This window comes from Lytechinus pictus, chromosome 14, assembly GCF_037042905.1.
Source record: "Lytechinus pictus isolate F3 Inbred chromosome 14, Lp3.0, whole genome shotgun sequence".
Lineage (NCBI taxonomy): Eukaryota > Metazoa > Echinodermata > Echinoidea > Temnopleuroida > Toxopneustidae > Lytechinus > Lytechinus pictus.
In genome coordinates, this window is record NC_087258.1 from 9083510 (window position 1) to 9103405 (window position 19896).

A 19896-nucleotide genomic window follows, 5' to 3' on the forward strand; every position below is an offset into this window, starting at 1 on the left:
ATTGAATCTGATCTAAAGAAAATAGACATCAGACACAGTGCACTTTATTCACATACATGTACATGTAGGAGGCTGCTCCCCAAGGCAATATTCACTTGCACTGGGAGTTTGCTTTTTCTCTTGCACTCATGGCAAAACAGACAGTGAAGGGGTGCCATGCTCTGTGCTTGTGACAGCACCAACTTTCTGAATCCCCCCTTTTTGGCTATGATCTTTCTCCGTTGCTGTATGTGGTGACGCCAGTCTCGTCACAGTTGTTGATCTCAAACTTTTCCTTGTCAAGAACGGCCCAAGTACATATGTTATTATGCACATTTTCTTGGATGATTTGTTGCCTTCTCGGGTGACCAGCCGCATTATTGACTCCGGGTGGAGGAAGTTGATCTCCTTGCACTTCATCTGGACCACCAATCTCCAGTTCATTCTCGAAAATTGACAAGTTAAACGTTCAAATGTTCAGATTGCATTTAGAATATTCCCATGCCAGTGCATTATACGGGATGCATGTTTTATTTTTGTTTAAAGGAGAATGAAACCCTTGAAACCAGCTGAATCTATATCAAAGAGAAAAATCAAAGAAACATATTGTTGAAAGTTTGAGGAAGATTGAATGAATAATAAGAAAGTTATGAGCATTTGAATATTGAGATCACTAATGCCATGTAGATCCTCCTATTGGCAATGCGACCAAGATCTGTGATGTCACACACGTACAACTCCCTCATTACTTTAGTACTTATTTCACTTATATTCTCACTTTTATAGAGTCTATCACAAGGTGAGGTGTTCTCTTTATGAGAGGACAAGTACAGAGGTTTCACAACATTATATCATTGATGAATCGTTTGTCATATGATTAGAATGAGCAAAAAGGGGTGTTTTGGGGTATATTTTCAGTGTCCAAAAGGGGCGAGTTGTTCATCTGTGACATCATAGATCTTGGTCGCATTGCCAATGGGAGGATCTCCATAGCAGTAGTGATCTCGACATTCAAATGCTCATAACTCTTTTATTGCTAGTCCTATTTTACTCAAACTTTTGTTGATCTTATTCTTTGATTTTTCTGCTTTCACAAAAGCTAACTTGCTCCAAGAGTTTCATTCTCCTTTAAAGGGGCAAGTCTGTTATTAATATTGAGGCTGAAAATGTGAAATGTAGGTCCAATAGCAAAATGCTGATATTTTCAGATGAACTATAGTATAGGTCTTGCCGAGTGATGGTCGGGATAATGAACGGTGACATCTTTCTGAGAATGACCCTTCAGCACGGGTGGTACCCCGTAGATTTTCTGTTAACCTCTTGGCTTCTGAATTCTGTAATTAGCTTAGGCTTTGTAAATGGAATACTGATTCCAGTAGGCAATGGGTGAAGAACTGGAATGTTAATATTTCCATTCTGCTCTGGGGACACATACAGAAAAGCTCATGACCCTATAAATCATTTTGTGTATTAAATTTGTAGAGAAACCAGCAGTGCTGTTTGAGGTGCGATGTTTTGAGCATGATATCAAGTTTGGGGGATTCCCCTGGCATTTCATGGTGTCGCCTCCAACACAAAGGGGAGATCCAAGTGAAATCAAAGTCTACAGTCTAGAAAACAAGGAACTGGTAAGTAATCCACTTATTGTAGTATAGTATTAAAGCATTTGGTATTAAGGGTCAATTATGTGAATGACCTTTCCCATGTCTCATTAGGATAAGCATCAATACTTGAAGATGTTACATATTCAAATTCCAAGGAAGAAGACATGGCGTAGACCAGGTGATAGGATTAAGATGTCAGTGATAAACTTTGGAAATTGTTTATGCTAGAAAAAAACAGCACCAAATAACTATACATCTAAGGTGTATTGTGCCGAAAAAACACTCAATTTAAATATTTGACTGTCGATTGCCAGTGTAACATGGTTGTAAATTTAAGTACCGTAGAACTTTATATAGGCATTGACATCATCAGCAGCTTAATATTCAATGCCCATGCCATGTTAGAGGATTTACAAGGACGTTGCCAACGCATCCTTTATATGTGATCGCTAACACCGGTTGTGATGTTTCCAAGAAAGGAAATGTTCAGTAAAACTCCCAAGAACTTTCATATTTTCAACTCTTCATGCAAACACTTGACACTATCCCCGCCACTGTCTTGAGAGTTTATGCCAGTATTCGCCATGGTGCTGCAAAACTTCTGGTATGCAATGGGACAATTCTTTGTCTCGATTACTGTAGTTTCAACATCCCACAACAGAGCAAAAAGTCAAGAATTTTTGAAAGATTTTAGCAGTGAGGAGTCTGAACTCGATCAGAATTACAAATGTGTATTAATTGTGCGTTCATGAATATCCTCTAGCAAGCTCACCTTCGGCCTCTTGGACTGTGTGATGTCACATGCATAGGGTCTATTGTGAAGTAAACAAGCCTTATTTTTCAATTGTTAACGGATGTACATTCGATGAAAAACGGTTGAAGGTGAATTTTTCTTTGTTTTCTCTTGTGCTTTTTTAGGCAATCAATGGTACGTTAGAACGCAACATTGTAGCTGCGGACAATGGCGTGCCCACATCTTTTTTCTATTTGGACGGTTCAGATCGCATCATCAACACTAAGATGCGTTCCCTCAGGTACGTTACAACTTCAATAATAACAATGATCATGGTGATCATCAGGATTATGATTGTAATTGTGATTGGGACTTTGATTGTGACTGTGAATTAACTGTGACTGACTGATTATGGTTGTGATTGTGACTATGACTATGACTGATTTGTGAGTTTGTGACTGTGACTGTGATTGCAGAGCTGTCTAGTAGTTCTGACGTTCAATACTTTTTTCAAGTACTGAAAAATTAGAAGAATACTGATGGTTTCATGCAAAAAAATCATTACTTAAGTTTATGTGATGTCCAATTGTATTTCTTTGAAAATATTGATTACCTTGATACCAAATGCTGAATTTCAGCTTTTAACCCTAATTCTCCCGGGGGGGGGGGGGGGGGGGGGGGCCATAATGGCCCCCCCTCGAAAATTTTTGCAATATATCTGCTGCGCAAAATTTTTTGACCTCCCCGCTCACTGACTTTTTACTTTCAAGTCTCGCGCAAATTTTTTAGACCAAATTTGTGACGCCCTGGGAATGCGGTTAAGACATTACGCAATATTATGTAAGTGCATGTCAGACCCCAAATTGCTCATAAACGTGATTTCATGTACAAATCCAATGCAAATTGTGTATTTAGCCAAAATTCATAAATGTATCATTATTTCTACTTTAACTGATTAAACTTAATTAATTTTGCCTTGTTTATGATCAGAATTAAGTCTGGAACGATTTCCATCGAAAAAACAATAAAAAAACAAAAAGTAAAAAAACACAGAAATACATAAGAAATTAAAAAAACAATAAAATACATAAAAAATCCGTCTTGGTACCAGAATTTTTTTCATTCGCAATTGTTAGGAATGCTATAAAGAATATTTTCACCAAAAAATAGCATTCTAGGAGCTTTATTTAGTGAATCAGCAAAAAGTATGATTTCATGAATAAATTAGCATAATTAATTCATGTAAAATAAAAATATATGAATTTAGTGAAATTTACCAATGCAACTGCGTAGATTACGTCATTCTCTACCATCATGCAAATTTTCGTTGTGATCGCGTAATCCGCGGCTGAGATCTTTAGGGGGGCCATAATGGCCCCCCCCCCCCCCCCCCCGGAATGACAAGAATCAAACTATCCCGGGAGATTAAGGGTTAAAATACTAAAATGTTGAATTTTTGTTCAGGTTGGCAGCTATTTGATTGTGATTGTGACTGAGGCTTGGATCATGAATGTGATTGTCATGGTGACTGTGACTTTGACTGATTGTGACTGTGATTGATTTTGATTATGAAGATGGTTATGATTATGACAATGATGGATGAATTTGTGTTGATTGTGATGATGGTGTTGGTGGTGCTTGTGATTGCTAGGGCCAGCGATGTAGTGGAGGCTGGTACTTTTCGAGTCACAGGGCCAAGGCCGGCATAATGTAGTCTTGACTGGATCCCTGGTTAGGACGACTGATTGTGGTGATGATGAATAGGAGTCCTGAGGAGGATAATAAATTTACAACGATTATACTTTAATGGTGATAATAATCATATGGCAATGATAGTGGTGGTGATAATGATGATGATGCTTATGGTACTAATTATATAAAAAGTTTCTTGATTTAAATTACATGTATGTATGAGGGCAAAAAATATCCCTTTTTTTTCACCCACAGTGTACTGAAATTCAAGCAACATGAAGATGGGCGAAGTGAGCTGGTGGAGGACCATGTGATAAATCCCTGGCCTTACCGCGATGATCGCAAGCTCGAGAGAAAAATGAAAGAAATGGGAACATCGTTGTCAAGCAGTGGTAGACTTATTAGGCATCAGCAGTATGGCGCTTATTATGATGAGGAGGCCTCGATGTATGAAGCATACAGCGAGGAGGTAATCAGTGGTTCTGTCTCATTTGCAGAGGTGTTGACCGCAAACCCACATTGATGAAGATGTTGAGGGTGATGATGGCGATGTTGGTGGATGTGATGATGGTCATGATTAATTTCATGACAGTGATGGTTTTGATGATGTGATGATCAGATAAGGGTGTTGGTGATGACGATGATGGCAATTGTGAAAGTGATATTAATGGTGATGGTAGATGTGGTGATGGATGGTAGGGGAGACCGGGGTTAGTTGGAACACGGGGTAAGTTGAAACATTGTAAGTTTCTATCGTCTTTAAATAAATTTTTGCAATACTGCCCTCAATTTATTGTCATTATCAACAGCCATCCACCATATTACAGACAACACATGTGCAACAAGCCTGGTGAAATTAGAAAGGAATTTTTTTCTCGCCTGCGTAGCGGAGCGAGACATAGGTATCACTATTTCCGGCGTCGGAGTCGTCAACAATTGTGTTGTACACCCAATAACTTTCTATAGCTTCGAGGTGGGATCACCAAATTCATACCAGAGGTCCATCTCCTGAAGGCACAGGTCAAGTTCGAATATGAGTCGAATTTGAATAAGGTCAAAGGTCAATGAACTTTCCGTGACTGGCACTGTGCTATGTTGTACACATAATAACTTTCTATATCTTCGAGGTGGGATCACCAAATTCATACCAGAGGTCCATCTCCTGAAGGCACAGGTCAAGTTCGAATATGAATCGAATTTGAATAAGGTCAAAGGTCCATGAACTTTCCATGACTGGCACTGTGCTGTGCTGTACACACAATAACTTTCTATATCTTCGAGGTAGGATTGCCAAATGCATACAAGAGGTCCATGTCTTGAAGGTGCAGGTCAAGTTCGAATGTGAGTTGAATTTGATTAAGGTCAAAGGTCAATGAAATTTTACACTACTTTGTTCCTCTAATGACATGAACTTTATAATTTTATACTTTTTAACACTAACATTTTACTTCAGAACTCAGTACTCTCTATACCTGAACCAGATTTTGTATTTTACTTGTTTATTCTTTAAAAACTGTTATTTATTTAATGAGCTATAGTTCTTGGCACCATTTATAATATTCACACAAATTTGCCAATGGTACAATAGAAAAGCTGTCAAAGTTTCTTAAATGTTACCCTTAAGATTTGCTGGATGTGCATGTTCTGGTAATACTGTAGAAAACAAATTGAGAAAAGTTATGCCCTTACCATCATCCAACATAATGCTAAAGATTGGCATTTCATTACAGTGTGAATATTATGAAGTGTGATCCGCGTCCACGCCGTGGTGCTGGGCAACATGTTGCACTCATTCAGATCACAAGAAAAAAAAAAAAAAATAGAAAGCCATAAAAATACATGATTGTGCATTTTTCTGTCTGTATTTTGATTTAATTTACAGTGAACGCAACATGGCTGAAGGATCACTACAGTACCAGTCAGATATCTTTAATACCTGTTTCAGTCAGAGAACAATAGATTATCTATTGTTTTCTGGTTGAAACAGGTAACAGGTATTAAATATATCTGACTGGTACTGTATGTTCGGATGCTTTTTGCATCTGTTTGTTCCACTAATGGCATGACCTTATCTGTTTGTTCCACTAATGACATGACCTTTACAATTTTAATAATTTCTAACACTAACATTTTACTTCAGTTCATCAGAGTTCATTGTACAGTCCACTGTATAATATTCCAGATGTTGCACTTGTTTATGTTGGGTTACATGTATGTATTCAGTGTAGTTCATTTCTCAAATACCATTAATTTCTCCATTGTTTTGTGGAGGTGATGCATGCTTGTTTAGGTGGTCTGATGATCAGGGAGACGAAAGTCTTGAGAGGGACCTTAAAGGTCTTAATCCAAGACTTTTAGGATTAACTTCAATATTTTGTATTTGCTTGAAACTGTCTTGCTACTTTCAATTTGTATGCTTTTACAGGTAACCAACGAATCATGCTAATTGTAGTTGATTACTGGATCATCATGTGCAGTAATGTGGTGTAGAGGATAACCATGCCCCGCCTTCAGAGGAAGAGTGACAGCCAAAAAAGAGCTGAAAATCGCAAGAGAGTTGCAAACTACAGAAAACTTCTTTGGCCAAATAACAAAACTCATAGAACATCAATTGTGCAAGAGAAGAGTGATAGCGAACAGAGTAGTCAGATTGCAGAGAGAAATATAGATGAGAGAACAGATGAAACATGTGTCCACAAAAAAGCTCAAAATCAAGATAAAACTCCCAACTACAAAACATAATAGCTTCATAGTATTAACAGCATTCTTAGTGTTATCTGATTTTCTAGGGATAAAGTAGGCCTATACCATTAATGCATATGTAAACTGTCAGAACCACAATTCACCCCCTAAACTGCTGACAGCCTCAGAAGTCATATAGCATAGTTTTGACATGCAGTCTCTTCATGACTGCAATATGCAGGTGAGACAACGCTTGGCGTTTGCCTTGTTTTCTCTTTCAGAAATGTTTGATTATCTCAGAGAAGTTTATAGATCAAGTTGGCCAGTTTGGGGGTATAATAGACACTTATACTAAGCTGCAAAATGAGGTTATTGATATGCCATGGTGAAGTCCCTTTTTAGTGCTGTAAGCTGAAAAACGTCAAATAGGCCTCCGGGGTTTAATAGTTGGAACAAAATTGAAGTGGCTAGTTGGAACATGTTCCAACTTACCCCAAACATAATTATGAATAAAAATATTGGTTATGAGAAAGAAATATATAAAGTATTTCACACTCTCCTGAACATGTATTGTATACCATGCTTGTTTTGTTTATCAGTTAGGTCCGAGTGTGCATTTAAGGCCTATTGTAGGCCCCTAATGCAATATTAACCCATATCAAACGGGGGGTCAATTTGACCCCCCCCCCCCTCGAAAAATTTTGTCACTACACCGTTGTGCGAATTTTATTTACTACACTGCTTGCTGACTTTTTACTTTCAAGTCTTGCGCATCATTTGAGACCAAATTTGTGATGCCTGTGTGCGCGATTTGGAAATTACGCAACATTTTGTATGCGCATGTTCGGACCCAAAATTGTTCAAAACGTGATTCCATGTACAAGGTCAAAGCAAATTGGGTTTTTCAACCAAAAGTCATAAATGTATGATTATTTTTTACTTTTGTTGGTTCAAATTGATTTATTTTATGCTATTTATGATCGCAAAAGAGTTCATCGGAGTTCATCGGAAAAAACAAAGGTTCGAAAAAACGAAAATACATAAGAAATCATATTTTTTTTCCATTTTTGGTGGATATTTGTTATAAATGTGAAAATTGATACTCTCACCAAAAATAGCATTTTACTAGCTTAAAGGTCAAGTTCACCCCCCAAAAATGTTGATTTGAATAAATAGAGAAAAATCAAACTACATGTAGCATAACGCTGAAAATTTCATCAAAATCGGATGTAAAATAAGAAAGTTATGACATTTTAAAGTTTCACTTATTTTTCACAAAACAGTGATATGCACAACTCAGTGACATGCAAATGAGCTGGTCAATGATGTCCATCACTCACTATTTTGTTTTTTATTGTTTGAATTACACAATATTTCATTTTTTACAGATTTGACTATAGGGACCAACTTGACTGAATCATATAGTTTTAAGCAATGCTAGTTCCAACTGTTCATGGAGGAATCAAGCATTGTTTCGCTTGACAATGAGGAGAAAATTAGAATATTTCATATTTCATGTAATAGAATACAAAAGAAATAGTGAGTGGATTACGTCATCAGTCTCCTCATTTGCATACCGACCAGGATGTGCATATAACTGTTTTGTGAAATTAAGCAAAACTTTAAAATGTCATAACTTTCTTATTTTACAGCCGATTTTGATGAAGGTTTCAGTGTTTTGCTTGTTGGATTTTTATCTTTTTATTCAAATCAACTTTTTGCTGGGGTGGACTTGTCCTTTGATAAATAGAGTTAAAGGCAAAAACATACAAAAACAAAATTAGGGCAAATTTCATATGCTTATTCGCATAATTGATTTATGTAAAAAATATGAACAATTAATTTTTGTCTTATAAATTTGATGCAGAAGTACATGAAATTGCTGATAGAACACTTAATTGCATGTAAAATCAAACGCACCCAAATATGCGGAATTCTACTACACAGTCTGCTTGCGTGAGTGGCTGTATAATAGAAAACATAAAGTTCAACGAATCCACACTTTAATATTTTGAACTTGAATAAAATAAAGCAAATAGGCTAAAACCATGTAATATTACAGTTTTAAGTAGTTTTAGTATAGTTCTTAATTTACCATGCAGTGTTACAACTTACCCCATACCATGTTCCAACTTACCCCGTATTGGGGTAAGTTGGAACGTTTGCGATGGTCTTGTTCAAGGTGGATTTTTTCAGTAACCATAATAGAGTTTACAAATGTTATGGGGTACATTTTAAGCCCTTAGATATATGCTTCAAGCTGATATATTGATTGTTTCTCGAGAAATCTATTTGGATTTTACAGCCATTTTTGTCAAAAATGTTCCAACTAACCCCGGTCTCCCCAAATGACAGTATTGGCAATAGTTGACGTGGTGGTGGTGATGGTGGTAATTGTGATGGTGGCTCCCCCCTTCCTCTTCCTCTCTCTTTAGTTTTACCCTCTTACTCTCTCTTTCTCCCCCAGATGATTAATAACTTTGGCTGTGAAATTGAAATGGACATCTTAGCTATTTCTATGGCGACTCGAGACTGTGATACGGATAGTCTCATCGGCCACGTGACCCTCCATGACTCTCCAACGGGACGCCTCCTGAAGACATTCAGGATGCCTGGAGAATGGGATGAGGTGAGTCTATTTTTGTGAAAGATTTATATCCATGTTTATCAGCAGATGATCTCATCCCCAAACCCTCTAACATCATAATCTTTACACCCTCTTGGTCTAATACCAGATGATCTAATTCTCAGATTATCGAACACCATATGGACTACTCCCACTTGGCCTAGCTAGTCTAATTTCCCCAAATCATTAAATACCATAATGACTACACCCATTTGGTTTATCGGCAGATATTCTAAATTTAGCATGGTCCCAAATATTCATATTCATGTACGTGTATATTCCCTTTCCTCTGCATTTTCTACTCAGAACACTGAGCACAGTTTTTCACTGGACCTAGACACTTTTCCACAGCTGAACACTAAACATTTAGCATGGTCCCATATATTGAGATTCATGTACGTGTATGCATTCTCTCTTTCCCTTTTCTGTATGCAGAATGTGGAGCACCATTTTTCGCTGGACCTTGACACTTTGGTCCACAGCTACAAGGAGAGATCAGGGAAGTGGATGTGCCAGGTCTTCAGAGCTCAAAGAAAACGCAAGGAATCATCGAAGAGGAGAACCAGTAAACAACCCCACAGGTCCAGAAAAAGGTGGCATCTACTGTGAGTGCTTATTGAATCGTCTTGTCGTCGGATTTGGTAACTTTCCTGATTTTGATAGGATGAGAAGCATAGATGTATGACTGTTAGCATCCAGAGTGAGTGCTCATCGAGCTGTCTGTCATGGCAGAATCGTAGGCCAGTGGTCTATGCGCTAGACAAGTGAAGATCAGGGTTCAAGCCCCATCACGGCACTGGTAAAGGTAAAACACCACACAGATGCAGTAGAAGGTAACAGCTACTCTTGAGTGGTTATTATAAGCTGTTTTGTTGCAGTGGAATTATAGTCTAGTGGTCTATGCGCTAAATACGTGAAGATCAGGGTTCAAGCCCCATCACAAAACTGGCAGAGGTAAACAACTGCAATGCAAAGGTTTAGGAAAAGGTTGCTTCTACTGTGAGAGCCAATTGAGCTTTTTGTTGAAGCTGGTTTTTTTGCAGTTGAATCATAGTCTTGAGGTTTATGCGCTAGACACATGAATATCAGGGTTCAAGCCCCCATGACAGCACTAGCACAATATAGAGCACAGCGATTTGATTATGGGGCTGAATTTTACGATTGAACATATACAATTATGCAATTAACCATAGAAATCAGCTCTGTTACGGGTCCCAGTAAATGTAATAATGATAGAAATGATTATAACATAAAAATGCTTTATTACATCCATACAAACCATTATATCATATATGACTCTTGACACCATAATGAAATAATCATGTCACGAGCTTGGTGCCATTTTCTCCAATTCTGAAAAAAATCGTGTATGATTAATGAGTAAAATCATTCTTGTCAGCGTATCTGAACACTGTTAATAATGTTGCTGAGCATTGCAATATGCTATATCTGAACAGTGGTTATTAGTCAAAATTTTCTCTTTATAGAGATTTAACTTCCTCCCATACAGTAGTTTGTATTTTCTTGTTTTCCCTATGTTTTTTTTTTTTAAGATACAGTATTGAAGTGGAGTTATGTAGTGGTTATGCTTGTCAAACATTGCCCAAATTTCTACTTCTCTATGGTGGCCATTACTGCAAATGATCCGATTTGTAAATTATGAAAATGTTTGTATGTTGCTAATCGATCACCAAAATTTCTATTTCTGTTTAACCTTTGCTTTACAATGAACCCCTCCCCCCCCCCCTTCCCACCAAATGTTCAAAATATCAACTGGATTGGTGAAATATAGAAATATATTAACATTTATGACATTTTAAGAATTCCCGCCTCTATTATAGCAATTTTTTCATTGATAAAACTGAAAATGGTCAAATAAGTAAAGTATCTTGAAAATATGAATATGATGTTTAGATATCGCCGAAACATCCACTTCTCTTGAAGATTGAGATTTATTCATTTCCATTCATAAAATACAATCAAAGTAACATTTCAGAGTCAAAATATCACAGAGAGTTCAATTTTAATCATCACAATACATAAATTCGATTTTATTTCCAACAGAACATAATTTATAACAAATTATTTTCGTACATGTCTATACGCCTAGATGAATATTTTGTTAGGTTAAGTAATTAGCTTTAGAATATTCAAATTCAATTCTTTATCCCTTTGTAAAAAATATGTCTATATTAAAAAAAATACATGAAATGGGATGTCTAAACATATATATTTCAACTAAATATGTGTAAGCAATTCATATTTTTATAGTAGCCTACACTAAAACTGTCGTGTTAGTGATTTTCTCAGTGGGCTCAATCAGGTTCGGCTGGGGGTAAGGAGCATTTCAGGGTGTTTGGTGATATTTCCCGCTCAACATTCTGATTAAAGGCGAATGCTATCTATATTAAGCTCAATCTAAAAACATATCCACATCGTGAATTAATCAAGTAGGTCCCTAGTTAATAATGCAAATTACGTTTCACAATAGCAATACTTTTTAGTCGGAAGATGTATCCTACCTGTTGTAAGCACGTTCTGCAGGTGTTTGAGGATTACGAAATGGGGTCATTAACCATGATCTTTGTGGGTAACCAGAGTCACCAAGAATGACACCTTCCAAATCACCACGCTGGAACGATTGTCCTACTGCTGAATTCTCGAAGACTCTGCTGTCATGCACAGATCCTGGCCATCGTGCACTTACATTGATGATGTTGTACTTGGCATCACTTATGTACTGAACATTGATGCTGTGCCATCCTTTCCTGTTGATGAAGGCGTATTCAGTGTCCCCCAAAGGGCTGCCATCAAGCCAAATATGAGTACAGTCCACTGCCCCGACTTCCATGGGGAATCCACTCATCTCCATGAACTCCCTCTGCTTTTCACCCACTCACTGGCCGCCATGTTATCACTTCATCTTTCAAGTTTGCCAGAGCTTCGGAAACTCTAGCAACTATTCTGCACACGCTAGCTGAAGAAACACCATGCTGCTTCTGGACACTGGAGTAAAAGTCGGATGTTGCATAAAAGTTCAGAGCAACAAACACCTGCAGCCTTGAGTCAATGGAATGATTCCTCTCTGTCAAAGGGGCTATGCGGTCCTGAATTAGGTCGTTGATCCTCATCACCCCTTGCCGAGTGAAATGGTAGTACTTATGCATCTTCTTATCGTTTAATACATCCAAGGGATTGGTCCTATCCCTGAAGACACGCTCTCGATTGAGCGCTTGAGCGTTATTAACGTACAGAAGAAGAGCCATGATGAGATAAACTTATGAAAACTATTCAAAAATCTAAAATTTTAGAGAGCAGAATGTCTACACGGTCGAATGTCAAGAAATAAGTATCGGCAAAGTGTTTGCGCCAAAACATGACCTTGGGACAGGAAGCTACGTTTTTGAACCCATCGCAGCCCTGCGATCACCCTTTGGGCATCTGCTGAGCCGTGATGGGTTACCGATGGATGAACCCGTCGCAAGAGTTTCGTGAAATCGAAAAGCAACCCATCGCCCATGGGTGATGGGTTTGCGAAGTTGCGATGGGTTCAAGCCCTTACGAAGGGTTAGCGATGCATAAAAACGTTAGTGAAATCGAGCCCTATCTTTTAGAGAGTTGCGATTGATGCGATCAATCACAACTATGGTCGGCCAGCAACATCAACATCTATTATGCATGTTTGTTCAAAAATTTTTCTGATGCATATTCATGCATTCATTGTTTTCTTGAAAATTCACTGTGCTTCTCTTTGTTTACAAAGGACATTGTGCAAATATCCTGTAGAAAAAATTATGACACTGATTTCCATATAGTAACGATTGATCAGATCAATTGTAACTTTTTGTAAGACAGGTCCCTGAAGTAATGACCCTGTTAAGCACACAGGCAGCATGGGGTCATAGTAAAGAGCATTTCAAGTTAATCCCCCATGCCAGACCAGTCTTCCGCAATATTTATCTGCAGTGCATGTTTTACCATGCCCGCCTCAATCTCCTGCACTATCTCTGAAATAAAAGGCGCACCCACCCTGTTTTGCCCAATTCTATTTTTAAGTAACTATATCTATATTGAAATCTACTACTCTATCACCTAACCATGTTTCTTGTATGCACAAAAGATCGGGTTTATTTTTTTGTTTTTTGTTGTCTCGCCTGCATAGCAGAGCGAGACTATAGGCGCCGCTTTTCCGATGGCGGCGGCGTCGTCAACATTGAAATCTTAACCAAGGTTAAGTTTTTGAAATGTCATAACTTAGAAAGTATATAGACCTAGTTCATGAAACTTGGACATAAGGGTAATCAAGTATTACTGAACATCCTGCCTGAGTTTAAGGTCACATGACCAAGGTCAAAGGTCATTTAGGGTCAATGAACTTAGACCATGTTGGGGGAATCAATATCGAAATCTTAACCAAGGTTAAGTTTTTGAAATGTTGTCATAACTTCGAAAGTATATGGACCTAGTTCATAAAACTTAGACATAAGGGTAATAATGTATCACTGAAGATCCTCCCTGAGTTTCAGGTCACATGATGAAGGTCATACATGTAGGGTCAACGAACTTTGGCCAACTTTGTTGTGTGTCACAGTGGTAAGTGCAGGGGAGTTACTGGGCCCTGTAGAATTTTGGGTATGAGATTGTGGAGGAGTAGTCGTTTTAACAAAGACTTTAGTTTGAAGATTAACGTTTGTATGCGCGGGCATTGTTTGAAGATGCGCAGGTTTGGGGGGAGCTTTACCTCCCGTTTGTACTGCGTTGGCATAGCTTATGCCGTTTGTAATTTTTGGCTTTTGGGGTATAGAATTGACTCGTTTGAGTGCTTCAGAATAAGATACGTTTTCTGTGTACTTAACATTTTGCACACGTTTTGCTTTTTTGTACGCTTCACACCCCTGGTATGCTGCGCTATGGTGCTTTCCGCACCTTAGGCAGATGGGGGTCGTCTTTTTTTTTGGACAGTTTTCGAGGGTATGATTTCCCCCACACCTGACGCATCTTGTTTTGAATCTACAGGTTTGTTTAAGGTGACCAAAACCTTGGCAGTTTTGGCACCTTTATACCGGTGGTACATATTTGGAGACTTTTTTAGTCATGTATCCAATGTGGATACTTTTTGGTAGCGCTTCGCCTTGCTTGAAAGACAAAATAATGGCGGTGGTGTCTGTGAGTTCGCCGTTTACCCGTTTCTTGATTCTTTTTACGGCGGTCACTCCTTGAGAGTTAAGCTCATCAAGGAGCTCCTCGTCCGTGACGGATTGAGTAATGCTTGTGATTACTCCTTTTTCTGGCGGGTTTTGCATCCAAATAAAAGCTTTTAAATGCATGTTATCTAAGCTATCTAAATTTAAGGCCCTTTTCTTTTGCCTTTCGTCTTTGCATTTTATGAGGATACAACGTCCCCATTTTTTAGTTTCCTTAGGTTCCCCAATTTTAGATTTGATTTCATTCGCAACGTGAATGGGGTTTAATTTTGAAATTGATTTTTGCTGCTCGATTGGAGCAAGACAAATTGTTTGGTGCATTGAAACATTAGATTGAGCCTCGCTCTTTTCTGGCGAGCTGTTGTTTCTCGCACGTTTCTTTTTGTTGGTGACGATTTCGAAATCGTCGGACTCATCGACACCTGCCATTATTTTGGATTTCAGGGTGTTAGTTGGGGAAGAGGGTAGGGGGGGACTTCCAATAACCTCCTACCTTGTCTGCAAGCTTGGTCCTGTCACCGGTATCTCCGATTGATAAGCAGATTTCTTAATCCTACGCAGGATTACCCTTCTTTCTGGACTCGGAGCTACTTCCGCTGCGGCCAACTCTGCAGCTTCTTGGGGTTGTGGCTGATCTTCATTCAGATCCTGAGTTGCCTCTTCAACCAACATATCTTCATTGACGCCGTCTTCATTGATGTCATCAGGCGTCTCGTCTTCCAGGGAACTTGTGTCCAGGGATAGCGCTGGTGTACAAGGTGAAACTTTGCGTTTCCGACACCTCTTCTCCGCCTCACGGCCAGCTACCGCCAACTCCTCTCCAAGTTTGGAGGTCCTCCTCTCTCTCTCTTTTTCTTCTGTCCTTTGGCGCCATTCTACAAAAGCCTTGGAGGCTTCTCCGACTGGACATGACCTACATTCGGAAGCCGAACAATTTTCCGTTTTATTGTAGTGCCTCCTGAGCGCTGCCATGGACATGGTTTCGTATCTACAATATTTGTATGTCAAAGGTACGTGATGATCGTTTTTTGAGATGCGTGTGATACGCTGAAATGGTCGTAAAGCCACTGGTGTAACGAGAGCACACTTTCATCTTGATCCTTTTTCTTTTCTGGTATATCCGAAAATGCAAACGACTGTGTATCGATGTCAATGCAATCTGCGTAACGTGTATCAAAGTACGAGTCGAGTTTACACACAAATGCAAATTCATCCAGGTCAGCGCGCTATTTATACTCTTGAGAAAAGGTTGCGCGACCTGTGCTACGCGCATCACGCTGTACTTAGATTGGTCAAAGATACACATACGTATTACGCATCTATGAATATTCATTACAAATGCAATTCAAACTTCCGAAGAAATAGTTTATGAATGAGCATTTCGTAAAAATCATTATTCTGCATGGAAACTTGCCAAATAAAATGGATTATACGGATATACTCTCTATTGTGGAGACTGCAAGAATAGATTGACATTTTTCTTAAAGAAACAGGTAAGAAAATTATGATTTAAGGAGTCTTTTTCCACAATTTTTGTCAGTAGAAAGATGCTTTTCCGTTAAAACTGGATCATCAGTCCCAGATACAAATTTTCATGTTTGTCTGAGATATTTAATTTTGCTTATAAAAAAAAATCGTCTTAGAGCCAAAACCGCTACATTATCATGATATCCTTTGGTAATACTAATAGCAAACTACATGTAGTTATCTTTTCCAAAATGAAAATGACATTGCAAATAAATAATATTTAGTTTTTATGCACATTTACATTTTTCTTGGCATAACTTACAGCATATACACATGTTACAATTATACTTTTTTAGGCATTTCTTTTTTATAATGGTTATGGAGGGCTAAATTTAAGTGAACCTGGTAAGGTCAAAAGATTCAGAATTTCTCTTTGATTTTTTTAAATTTCCTAGATTTAAGGTGTGCTGTGTTTTTTTTTAGAGGTAAGTAAAGATGTGCTTCCCCACTTTAATCGGCTTTCCTTGAACAATGTCCAACTTCTTGCCAGTAGGAAAGCACACCCCAATACCACGAGCAGAAGTTGCAATAATTACACGGGTGGGTTTGTCCTTGGCGATGAAGTAAAGTGTAATAGTACCAACCGTTGTTGCCTGAAGTGGCCTTGGAGAAAAGGTAATCCGCCTCGGTCTGAGTAGATTGGTCATTGAAGAGTATATCCTCCCAGGTTTCTTCCTCGGTCGAGACTGATTCCGGCCCTTCATCCGAGACTGGTCCCAGAACCTCAGTCGAGACTGATTCTGGCCCTTCATCCGAGACTGGTCCCAGAACATCAGTCGAGACTGATTCTGGCCCTTCATCCGAGACTGGTCCCAGAACCTCAGTCGAGACTGATTCCGGCCCTTCATCCGAGACTGGTCCCAGAACCTCAGTCGAGACTGGTTCTGGCTCTCCAGATGAATCTCCGCTTGAAACGTAGCAAACATTCACCCCTTGTTCATTGAATTGCAGATCTTTCCAGTGAACGTCCCTTATAGATGCAGCTGCTGTGTTAAATACCTTATGCTCCATCCTCAACTTCTCTCTGGAGGACTCGAAAGCAGAGTAGACAGAAGAGAAACAGAAAACGCCTGTCTACAAGGGGCCCAAAGATGCTCTATTGGATGTAGAGCAGAATCCCCATGACAATATGAAGTTACCAGAACTGCATCCAAGTTGACTTCTCTGGGAAAAATCTCCAGTAGTAAAATAAGTTGGTTTGTTGTTACTCCACAATGCCTTCTTGGCCTTCAGACATAATCATATAGAAAATTCTTTTGAAGAGGATTACTTTGTTGACCATAAACCCCCTGTGTTGCATTAATTTAGCTGTTAACCCGTCTATAAGTTTTTATCTGAACAATTTGAAAAGAAAGCTGTTACGAGATGTTAAGGACCATTTTCCTCAAATTTGTAAGGGATGAAGTATTACCTAGAAGACAGAATCCCAATTGGAGCTTGCCATAAAGCAAATCTACATGTTGTATTCCATGGAGGCCAGGTGAAATGACATCAATGGCCGTTGTCTTCAATGGTATCGTTTAAACCCTGTGTTTTCAACAGGTTGTATTGCAAACCAACATGCGAGTTGACTGGTTTTTTAAGATGATTACTCTTGAGAGTGAATAGTTTAACCAGTTGTCACAGGATGGTACAAACGTAGGAGAGCGACGTTTTGTCTGCTACTGCTGGACTTTGTTAGGCAATTACCGGCTATGATTACTCTTTTACTTACTTTGTTTCTCCAAGGATCTAATGATTGTATAACCTAGTGGCATACTTGATGTGAAATATCAGATATATATCAATAATTAAGTACATACAAAGTCTCATAACATTCCATGCTTCTGCCTCTATTGAGTTAAGATGCATGATCACCTAACATATACATGTACGTGTATAGCAGGTCAAGACAGGTCATTCTAATGTGTTCTTTCAAATGGATTGGTAAATTATAGATCTCCTTGTTTTCTGTTACTCCACAAAATTCTTTATCCTCCATTGTTTCCCTAGCAATCTGATTGTATGACCAAACCGCATGCTTGGTGCAAAGTATCAGATACCTATCGATAATTAAGGATATCAGACTCGTAACATGCTGTGCTTCCGCCTCTTTATTTAGCATAGATGCATGATCACCAAAACATACATACAGTAACATTATCATATTTCTGAAAAATTTCAACAATGCGAGAAGTATATATTATCATAATATACTTTGGTAATACTAATAGCAAACAAGTTATCTTTTCCAAACACAAAATGACAGAAACAGAAACATTGCAAATATGTAATACTCAGTTTTTATGTGTATTTACATCTTTCTTGGCATAACTTACAATATTTGCACATGTTACAATTACACTTGCTTGGCATTTCTCTTTTAAACGAGGTTCTGGAGGGCTAAATTTAGGTGGACCTGGTAAGGTGAAATGATTAAGAATTTTCTTAATTTTTGTAATCATTTCCTTCATACATGTAGATTTTGAGGTGTGCTGTGTTGTGCGCTGAGGTAAGTAAAGATGTGCTTCCCCACTTTAATCGGCTTCCCTTGAACAATGTCCAACTTCTTGCCAGTAGGAAAGCACACCCCTATACCAAGAGCAGAAGTTGTAATCATTACACGGATGGGTTTGGCGACAAAGGTCTTGATCGTAATTTGCTGATTTTTCTCTTCAAACGAGCTACTGTAGTATACATTTGAACTAAACCTAAGGAGGAAATATTGGGAGAAAGACAAGGAATTAAAAAGTAGATTAAAGGTAGTATTTAGAGTGGGACAAAAAAGTGTTTTGGGACAGCTACTCTTTTGGTACATAAATAATGATTTAGCCAATCAAGAGAAGATTCTACTGTCGCGGGGTCAAATAAAAACTTACTGAAAATATTCCTACCTGTCTGGCGAACCAATAATAAAGTCAGGTGATAAAGAAAGAATGGAAACTATGTTGTCTCTGACTGAAAGTGTAATAGTTCCAGAGAGGAGAAACCAAGGTGTCCCAACAGTTTTTGCCTGTAGCATCGGTAGCTTCTGGTATGCCACACGGAAAGTTTTCCCCCTAAAAGAAAATTAAATCAAGAAAAGAGGAAAGCGGTAGTCAGTATTCACGATATCACCTTTTAAGGGGGTATCTCACTTTGCAGTGAATGCTCCCAAAAAGGGTGAATTAGGGAATTCATCAGGGTTCGTAAAAGTTTGTAAAAGGTTTTGGAAGAGCAGTTTTTTTTGTAGCAAAATGTTTTAATATGTTAAAAAATTAATTGAAAATGTATTCTTCAACAAACAGTTGCTAGCTTTTGCAAAACTGTCATAAGCATATAAAAAAAATAAAGAAAAAAGACCTTAGATGTTGTTTGAAGGTTTGCATGGTGGTATGTACAATCGCTGATGTGGTTTACGGTACACCATGTGAAGTGTTATAGAAACAGTGGATAGAAGAAGAGAAGAAATGGATAGGCGAGAAAGTGGAGATTTGAGAGTAGAGTATTCTTTCTTGAAAGTAGTCCTGAAAAGGACTGTAAACCAGGAAAGATTGATGAGTTGAGGACAGCTTGAGTAGTAGAGCCAATGAGGAGATGCTGGCTTGAGTCGGCGAGTAGAGATGATGAGTAGTAGAGAGACTCGACGTTTCGGGCAGGTTGACTGTCCGTCTTCCTCACTCTCTCTTTTTTTCTTTCTCCCTCTTTTCTCTTTTTTTCCTCTCTTTTTTTTTGGGGGGGGGGGTAGGCACTTTCATTATTCTAAACATCATACCATTTTTAATTTAAAAATTCTGACATTTTGATTCATTTTTTACTGTTCCTGCAGTCAGATTTTTGGGAGCATATGCGATTTTTAGTTTTAATGTATGTAAACAGAGGTCGGGGGGG

The 19896-nt window shown here is 38.4% G+C and overlaps 1 protein-coding gene and 1 pseudogene across 1 annotated transcript; one reads left to right on the top strand and one right to left on the bottom strand.

The window, feature by feature from the left end:
- The first annotated feature begins 1215 nt into the window (after positions 1-1215).
- On the top strand, positions 1216-19670 carry LOC135156689 (DDB1- and CUL4-associated factor 17-like). Its single transcript, XM_064109666.1, has 5 exons — positions 1216-1607; positions 2502-2617; positions 4264-4477; positions 9158-9319; positions 9752-19670. Exons 1-5 carry the CDS (start codon positions 1536-1538, stop codon positions 9923-9925), a joined length of 738 nt encoding a protein of 245 aa, XP_063965736.1. The 5' UTR covers positions 1216-1535; the 3' UTR covers positions 9926-19670.
- LOC129275924 (putative nuclease HARBI1) lies at positions 11835-12670 on the bottom strand (annotated as a pseudogene).
- Positions 19671-19896: the final 226 nt, after the last annotated feature.

Bases quoted from the DNA above. Each gene is read 5' to 3' on its own strand.
- LOC135156689 (XM_064109666.1), top strand. From the start codon at position 1,536: ATGGTGTCGCCTCCAACACAAAGGGGAGATCCAAGTGAAATCAAAGTC. The intron at 1,608-2,501 runs GTAAGTAATCCA...GTGCTTTTTTAG, and splicing joins GTCTAGAAAACAAGGAACTG to GCAATCAATGGTACGTTAGA. The intron at 9,320-9,751 runs GTGAGTCTATTT...TTCTGTATGCAG, and splicing joins TGCCTGGAGAATGGGATGAG to AATGTGGAGCACCATTTTTC.